This window comes from Nylanderia fulva, unplaced genomic scaffold (genome assembly GCF_048542155.1).
Source record: "Nylanderia fulva isolate GAGA-0341 unplaced genomic scaffold, ASM4854215v1 Scaffold370, whole genome shotgun sequence".
NCBI lineage: Eukaryota > Metazoa > Arthropoda > Insecta > Hymenoptera > Formicidae > Nylanderia > Nylanderia fulva.
In genome coordinates this window covers 48,217-58,116 of record NW_028190445.1, presented here as the reverse complement: position 1 = coordinate 58,116, position 9,900 = coordinate 48,217, and the positions used below count along the sequence as shown (strand labels likewise).

Below are 9,900 nucleotides of genomic sequence, written 5' to 3'. Positions count from 1 at the left end.
AAACAATATACAGCGTAAACGTTTCGACTGCACTACAGTCTTTTTCAATACATAAAAATCAAATATTAAAATACAAAGTTAAATATTAAAATACAAAGTTGGTTAAACATTAAAATACAAAGTTAAACGATTCTTCGCTGATGACCAATAGATGAGTAAGACGATTGGTCTGAGATTCCAAGTTTTGCGACATTTAATCATGCTGTGGATATTTTACGCGAATTAAATTAATATCAGAGAAAATTAAAAAATTTATCAACTTACATTATTGTTTTAACAAGTTCTTCTTCTCGACATTTCAAGTGTGTGTTGCGAAGTCTAAATAACAAATGTCAAGTTAGAGAGCGTGATGTATCTATTTATTACCAATGTTTTTTCTAAACTATGATTCAGCTAATTTTTTAAGTATGTCAAAATAACTACTGTGCAATTCGGTGTCTGTTTAAATTAATTCCATTTTTCTGTTCTTTAATGTGATCATTTCAGATATTAGCCTTTTGTGGTAATTCTTTTCATGATCCATAATCTTATTGTTAGTGTTATCCCAGTCAAATGTATGCTGTTCATTTAGAATGTGTTCCGTGACAACCGAATGTTTAGCAGAGTCTAATTTAATATTATTTTTATGTTCTTTAAGTCTCGTTCCTAACTGTCTTTTTGTCTGTCCGACATATGTGGCGTCACAATCATTGCAATTCAATTGATAAATAACATTAGAATTTTTGGGACAATTGTTTCTGTCTTTTTGAACTCTTATGAAGTCATTCAATTTTTTAATGCAATGATATCTCACCAATATGTCAGGGCTTTTTATTGCTAAAGCGACTTTATCAGAAATCGATTCTTTATATGATATGACAAAATATTTAATTAAAAATAACTGTGAGACGACCCAACTGGCTTAAATTGATTCTTATTATTAGTTTGATGTCATATACAAGAAAAGCAACGTTTCGACCTTAGGTTTAGGTCCTTATCAAGTCTTACAAAATCTTTAGTACAATATATAATTAAGTTTTTTCATTTTACACATTTCAATATAAATACTGTGGCAAGTAAAACGTTCAGTATGGATGGTAAAGGCGAACATAAGATTTGATAAGGACCTAAACCTAAGGTCGAAACGTTGTCTTTTCTTGTATATGACATCAAACTAATAATAAGAATCAATTTAAGCCAGTTGGGTCGTCTCACAGTTATTTTTAATTTTATTCATCACTGGCGATACAAGATACCTGCTATTAAAATATTTAATGTTTGTATTTGTGGTATTGATATCTATTATATTGTTGGTATTATACTTGTTAAATTTCTACGTTGAAAGATGTTTCAATCTGCGTTTTATTTCTATGAAAATTAAGTCAAGAGGATAACCATTGGATAGCAAAATATTAATAGCTTTCTCTATATTTTTTTTTGTGAAATAGAGGATGTGATAGTAATATAGCTCTATCTACCAAGCTATAAATTGTTCCTATTTTATGACAAGTCGGATGATTTGAAAAAAATAAGAGTAATCTACCTGAAAATGTCTTTTTGTGATACCAATCTAAATAAATTTTATTATCTATTACTTTGATCATTATGTCTAAAAAGCTTATACACCGATTATCCTCTTTTTCTAATGTAAATTTTAGTCTATCGTTATAATTGTTGAATTCGTTCAAAACATATGTAATATTGTCAACGGAAGTGCATAAAATAATGTCATCTACATAACGGAAATAAAAAGGCAGTTCGCAATTTAAATTACTAATTACCAATGTTTCCAAGTCCTGCATGACTATATCGGCAATGATCGGAGAAAGTGGGGAGCTCATAGGAGCCCCATAAATTTGTTTATAAGTTATGTTATTGAAAAAATAGAAGTTAATATAATAAAAAATAGAATAAATAATAAAAAATAGAAGTTAATATAAATTTTATCATACTTATAAAATCATTTTTGGGAATCTTAGTGTGTGACTCTATAAAATGCCATCTATTATTGATACCGTTTAATGCAAGATCTATGGAAACATTAGTAAATAATGAAACAACATCCAGTGAAATTATTGTGTCGGAATATTTTAGTGTTTTTCCTGATAGAATGTTGCATAAATCAAAACTGTTATTCACAAAACTGTCAGCTCTAGGAAGGCTACCTTTTAAAATTTTATGAAAAAAGAAAGCAATATTATATAAAGAAGTATTTATTGAGGAAACTATTAATCTAAAAGGAATATTTTCCTTATGGACCTTGAATAGCCCATAGGCTTTGGAGAGAAAAGAATCACTAGAAAATAAATAATAATATTCCTTCTTGTTGATATCTTTTTTCAACCATTTTTTTTTAAATTATTAAGTTCTTTTTCTATTTTTGTTGATGGATTATTTTTGACTATGGTATACGTAAAATCGTCTTTTAAAAGACTTTCAACTTTTTTTATATAAAATTCTTTATCTAATGCGACTGTAATACTGCCTTTGTCTGCTCTAGTAAATAAAATGTTAGGGTTTTGATTGCAGAATTTAATTGTGTCTTTATGCATGAGAAGTAATTTTTCTTGTGTGTACGTTTTTTTGTCATTATTTTTTAAAAATAAAGAAAATAGTGGAATGACAGCATTACAAATTGAAGTACAATTTCTGATCCCGTTAGAATTACTCTCTATATCTTTAATGAATTCGTGTATGGCTACTTTTTTATTTATGTTAACTGGAAGACTGAAATCTCCCAATTGCAATAGATAAGTTACATTAGGAGGAATATCCTCATCAGTTAAATTAACAAACCATTTCTGGTTAGTTTGTTGTAAAGGATTATGTGTAGCATCACGAAAACTGTTAGCAGAAACAGTATTATCAACAATATTTGTCGATAATTCTGTTGTTTTTAATTCAATAGGATCAGTATTATTAATGTACTCTGTTTCATGTGATTTACGTAGCCATAGAAATTTTTTCTTATGTATGAGATATAACTTTTGGTTGAACAAAGAAAAAGAATTGCAGTGATAATTAAAAATCTCCTGCCAGATATAAAATGGTAAATGATTTTGGAGAATTTGGTATTGCCTTGACCGTTTTTTATTGAGTGAGTTTAATGTTCTAAATAAATCAAATATCTCTATGTTAAAAATTTCAGTTCTAATATTACGCAACAAACCACGCATCCTATTTTTTGATTTATAGTGATAGAAAACAAATTTATTGTTACAAAAATTACGCAAATGGTTGAGAAACAGACAATATCTCTTACATTCCTTTAAAAACTTCAACTTCGACATTGCTCTAATTATCGCATAATTAAAATTTAGCCAAGATTTTAAGTGTTTTAACGTTTCTAAACCAAAGCAATGATAAATAAAACTAAAATTAAACCGGTGGTATTTGAACGGATAATTAATCCTACGCATTATAAGGCCAGCGTTTATTAAAATTAATTAATGAAAGGCTTGTATAAATTAACAAAATTTAAAAAAAAGGTAAATATTGTAGGCCAACTAAACGAGCAATTAAATAAAATCTAAAGATTTATTAATAATTAAATAATTAAATTCTCATTCCGTTAGTTTTTTTCGAGTCTATTTACATACACGAGAGAGGACTCTTCCGCCTCTTCTTATTCATTTATGCCAGCGATAACTGCCGTAATCAAGCGCTGGGCCATGCAGTATAGAACATTTCCATCCTCCCATTGCAAGCCGTGATGATGCTGAGTTAACCACGAGGCCTGGCGCCTTTCCAACTTTATAAGCACGCTCCATGGTACAGGGCATGCAAAGAAATAGTGCGACAGAATATATCCTCTTCTCATTGCCGCTTCCTTCACAATAAATCGTTTATTTAGGATAAATCCTTGCAGGTCGACAAACGTTGGTGCAGACATGATCTCTTCGATGTGAGTCAGTCGAGAGATATTACGATACTCTTAAGACATCTCACATCATCTTGATTATGTATCCTCTTCCCCCTTTTTTACACCCGTAGTTGTGTAAACATTTTTAGATGATTTTGCGTAAACATTGATCAACGGGGTGTACTGGATCACGCGATCGTGCATGATGAGACAATATGCTGTGGTAATATTAGGTATATTCTCCTTACACTCAAACTCTAATCTTACATCCACTGTTGCGCTCTTGACCGATTCGTTTTGTCGAGAACAATCGATAATCACAAACGGACCATGACGTAGAAATAACGAGACGGTGAGGCTCGGCTCGAGATACTCGTATCCGTAATAATTTTTGCAGAAACGTGCATACGTGTCATACAGAATCGACCATTTGTTTCTATCAAACTCCAGATTCATATCATCGTACGGATAACATTCCGAGTTCAGATAGAGTTTCACGTTAGTTAATTTACAGTTGTCAAATCGACTCGTATCCTCGGACATGATGTTTTTCCGCCCTGTCTGCAGGGCAAAAATTACATATCGCGGCTTCTCCAGTTGAGTCGCGGTCTTAATGGCTCACGAATGCTTGGTTGTATGCTGCAATAGTGGAAATTCATATAGATCCCACGAGCGGAAACCCATGCTGAGGTAACGTCCGCTTTCCAGAGCGCGCAACATCGACAGCTTCTTAATCTCGCTTAACAACACGTGTGGCATTCGCCATTGTATCTTGAATATGTTGATCGCAGGCTCCAGTGCAGAATCTCCATACAGACAATTATTGTCATTGCGCGCTCGTATTAAGATCAACTCATGACGAGCATTAATAACGACGCGTTTGTAATCCTTGCAAAATCCCAGCAACATGTGCAGCGGCACACAAAAATTAAAATATCCATTCACAGTAGTCGGGCTCTCCCAGCCTGTATTTCGCATAATCACGCTTCTATCAGATGACATTGTTACATAGTTTTTCAGCAGACTTGTTATTCCCACATTTCTGTTGTGATCAATCTCCACACCATCGAGCTCATAGCAAATTTCATTAAACATAAATGCGACGCAATTATTTCCCAGCGCCACATTGGATCCCTCAACTGGATGATTTATCCGCAGTTCTCCCTCGATGTAGAGGAAACTCTCATAAGGCAACCTATATAAATCCTGTTGTTGTATGGGTATTCTTATCTCGTCGCTGTGTCCAAATGTTGTGTTGGCAAACGGGTTGTATGTGTGAGTCTTAATCTTGACGATGCAATCGTTAAAGACTGGCTCTTCCTCACTGTTGAGAATCTCAGTCATTGTTCAGATGGCACGCACCGCAAATCCCAAAGATTGTAAAAACGCAACGTTTGACGAGGTGAGTCTCTTCTTCGCGGTTGATTTGATATTAGCTGCTAACCTGATTGTGTTCTTCGTGTCTTTATTCAACACGAGCATCTCGTCGCACGAGGTGTTGCTGCGGCCCGCCGTCGTACGTGCAATCTAACTGTTATTTCTTCACCTCGAAAATCGTGCAATCGTCCCTCCTGGTCAACAACGCGTAACACTAAATCAGTAATGCTCCGTACGAAGACCGGCAGGTAAATGATCTGCGCCGGTGTTTCCGACTATCTTATATCCTGGTGGTACCATCGGTGAAAATTCGTGTATCGTGTGAACGAGTTTATCGTTGCTGTATGCACCCGTGGTCACGTTACACTCTATGCGGATAATGTTCACGTTGATAATATTAATCGCCATGTCCGATTCGTACCATTTTCGCGATTAAAGTATACGATTCGAGAATCCCAGCAGCGATCCAATGTTGTTGGGCATGCTAAAGTTTACTCTGTAAGCACACTTGATCTCACTTCTCATCGTATTGTAATTAACGCGGAGCACGATTGGGTAATCTTCATCGGCGACACCTTTATTATTACCTAACAGCATTATGTTTTCGGAACAGTGCGTGTTTCAAAAATTCATGTATCGCTTGCAGCTCGTACGATTCCTTTGGGAATCGTAATTTCCGCGTCGTCTTTGCCGTAGTAAAATTTATTATTCGAGGAATTCACATTTGATATAGTGTGATAAGTTTCAAAATCCGTCAGACCGAGCTCGTAGTCCGCGCCGCTCAAATCTATGGGTGGAAAGTAGGTCGCCGCGAGGACGTTACTCTTCCCAGTCAATGTTAGTGATAGCGACATGTTGACAAAACTGAGTTAAATAGCGCAATATCAGTCTTTAAATTCGCGGCGAGAATTCAACCTCTCGGAGAAACTGCAAGCACAATTGTCCACAGATACTCTGATTATACGTTTAATAAGAAATATAATTGTATTCCAATTTAGGTACATTTACATATCGCACCAATTCCTCGGGTGGTCAAAGATTGCCAAAACTATCCAAATAAATTGCGCGATTTCCCCTTTTTACATACGCCATCCAATGAGTGCCAGGACCGTCTGTGCTGTCCAGATTGACGATATCGCTCTCATTTTCTCGCGCGCCGTTTATCGGTAAATTATTGCGCATAGTAGCAATTGCACATTTGTTATTACACCTATCGGTATTTTTAACGTTTTTTTTTCCTCGCTCCTCGTCCATATTTGTAAGGAACGAGATACAGTCCGCGGCCTTTCATGGCGCGATTGTGGCGTAGTATCTCTTGCAACTGACGTTGCGCGGCTTTTTTGTCGTTCACCGTTTTTGCTACGCCAGCCGCTCCGCCGACCAGGAATCCGAGCGCGTCCCAGCATTGGTAAAATCGGTAAAAATCCGCTTCAGTTTCGCTGCCAAAAGTATCCTCCTCTTTTTCGTTCTAGTTTTCAAGCCCATGCCGAGCTTCGTCTTGGCTTTCAACTGCCGCCGCGACTCTCTCATCGAGACTCGAGTCTTTCGCGACCATGCGAGTTTTTGCTTTCTCAGCAAGTACCTTATCCACCGCGTGTCTCTCGGTGAGTTTGCTGCTCCGAGAGTACGCTATATTGTGTTCACGGCACGCCGCGTCCAATGGGTTGACGCTTTAATCACTTCTAGCCAATCGCTTTTCCAAACGAGTTCCCGGGCCGCAAAATTGATAGCCGGGGATATAAAGCTCGACCAGAAGTGTGTTTATCGCACGATTTAATAAACCTGTACCTATTTTCGTTGACATCCGCTGCAATCTCTAGACATTACTGAGCGAGTCCGCGCAGCTATAAATAGGCGGACATTGGAGGTCAAATCGGGAGTGAGAAAATGAAACTCGTGCGACAACCTCTGACGATACGAGTGATGAATTACGACGACAGAGTACGCTGCAGCGTGAACGAAGGCGTGCGCAAACACGGTACGATGCTACCGACAACTATACGCGCGCAGCTCGAACATCGACTGCTTCTATCTCTGTCAGACATACGCGAGAATACCGAAACATCTTATACGCGACAACGCAAACCTGCTAATCCTGTTTAAACAGGACGCCACTAATTTGAAGCACGTGTACAACGATCACGTAAATACCGACATGTCGTATGAGGATTTCAGTGAGTTATGTCTTACTTATTGGCAGCAAAAATATGGATTTCTAGTGATAGACAAGGACAATTCTCTTATAAACGGGCGATACAGAAAAGGATTTAACGAGTTTGCGATACCGCAGAGCCATTAGTCGTCGGCAGCACTCTTTAAAGTTTCTCTCGACCAGGAGAATTTTTGGCGATTTGGCTGATAATATTCGCGAGCGTGAAAAGGTTGCCATGGAGATTGCAAAGACGGCCGAATCTATCCACAAGAAACATCGCGCTCTGAAGACCGGAAACATTGATGACGATATCGCTGTCAAGACTCATTTTAAATCTATTATCGAGCCGCTACAAAAGATTGTTGACAACGCGACAATTTCGGTGAAAAACGAGCCTAACACCGACGACGACGATGTGAAGATCGAGACACGGTATGAGGGGGAGACACCAAAAAAGAAAAAACATAAAACTATCAAGCAATATGAAGAAGAGGAGGAGGAAGAGGAGGCATCGAAAAAGAGAAAATAAAATATTTCGAAGCCATTGGACGCTTCATTGCCGACAACATCTACACCGATAAGCGTACTACCTGTGATACCCAAAACACTCGTAGACGAAAATGTTTTCGAAACCACGCGTAATTCGCACGAAATATCCCTTCGACACTGGTTAAGATCGCCGGAAGGTCGACAAATGATGCGAAAGGATTGGGGGCCATTAGGACAAAAGTACATGGACGCTCTCCTCGGTGCTGATGAAAAGAAAGAAATTGATAATGTATACGGAGTCTATTTCGGCGAGAATAAAATGCGGCTCGGCAGCAAGCGATTCGACATTGACAAAGATGACAATATAATCATAGGCAACACGCGGTACATTGGAACGTCCGGATTGTACGAGTTGATTTTCAAGAAAAGACTTGATTACCAGAAGGACGATTTGCAAAAGTACAAACACATATTATTGGCGACAAACGCGGATAAATGCAATTTTGATGCGCAAAGTGGTGTGAAGAGTAGCAAAGGTGACAAGTACAAATATATAATTACACCAATGACGCGGGTGGAGAGCCCAAAATCTGGCATGGGAATGCCTCGCGCTATGACGCTAACCGACAATAAGATTGATTACGTGCACTGGGACGACCCCAACGAGCTAGTGGATCGCCTACGATTGCTCGACGCTTCGCGCCAAGCCGGCAATAACGCGCACGACAACGAGATCCTGTCGATCATCGAAGAACTGTGGGAAGCGGGCATTATTATAAATTAAACGGAGTTCCGACAATCTATTCAATCCATCGCGTGACACTTTACAAAGCATTGCAAAAAAGTCTATCAATAAATTTGGATTATTTGAGAAGAGAATTGATACAACCGACGATCATTGGTACACATTGATGAGAAGATGTGTGCGTAAAAACGCTCTATGTCGCGTCGCTACAGATTATGACGCGAGATCGCGCAAGATTCGCCGTGTAACGCTACCTGAGGCGGATACCGATGCCGTCAACAAATTGTACTTGGAAGAGTGCTTTAAAACATTGATGATTCAACAGAAAGAGTTAGATGAGAAGCTGGCTGCGTTAGAGAAGAATGTACAAGCGTTGGAGACTGTGATAAAAGAACTTTTGCGTGCGCCAAACACTACCTCAGAAATATCTATTTAATAAAAACGGTTAGAAAAAATAGTTGCAAACGAGGAGGATTATCAGCGTACTACTACTAATCTACAATGAGCAACGAGAGTTTTGTGATCGCCGAACTCTGCAGTAACAAGTCAAACAGTAACAAATCTAACAGTGAACGGCGTATCGGCTGCTGCAAACGAGGCTACGAACAGGTCAGAAGCGGCTGCAAACGAGACTACAAACAAGTACTTAAAGGCTACGATCGCCTGAGGTACTGCTGCAACGGGCTAGGGCGGGCTTCGAACAGGTCAAAAGAGACTGCGAAAAAAGCTGCGATCAAGTCAGGAACAATTTTCGAAACTGTCACTTGAGTGAACGAACGCGAAAGAACCCGAAAGAACCCGAAATAACGAGACACGAACGTGAAAGAACCCGAAAGAACGATGCACAAACCCGAAAAAACCCGAAAGAACTCGAAAGAAACGAGGCACGAACGCGAAAGAAGCAAAAAGAACGAGAATGAATAGTGAAAATAACAACGAGCAACATACTTTGGAGAGACGGCAGTTGGTAACGAGTTGCATGCGTCAGCGAGAAAAAATTTCCCTCGAAGACATGTCATAGTACGAGGATACGATAATCTGTAGCAAGCCGACATTGTCGAGATGCGTCCCGTACTCCCGTTTCAACAGAGGTTACCACTACATACTCACCGTCATCGATGTGTTGAGCAAGTATGCGTGAGCTGTACCACTCAAAGTAAAGGAGGAAGCGAGACAGCTGACGCAATCGCTGAGATAATTCGAGATGGCAAGAGATGCCCGAAAAACATGCAAACTAATAACGGGAAGGAATTTTACAACGCCGTTGTGCAACGACTTATGCGAAAACATGACATT

The 9,900-nt window shown here is 38.4% G+C and overlaps 1 protein-coding gene across 1 annotated transcript; it reads right to left on the bottom strand.

The window, feature by feature from the left end:
• Positions 1-4,459: 4,459 nt before the first annotated feature.
• LOC146722090 (uncharacterized) lies at positions 4,460-5,185 on the bottom strand. The gene has a single exon (XM_085485528.1). It carries the CDS (start codon positions 5,183-5,185, stop codon positions 4,460-4,462), a length of 726 nt encoding a protein of 241 aa, XP_085341654.1.
• Between the last annotated feature and the right edge of the window lie 4,715 nt (positions 5,186-9,900).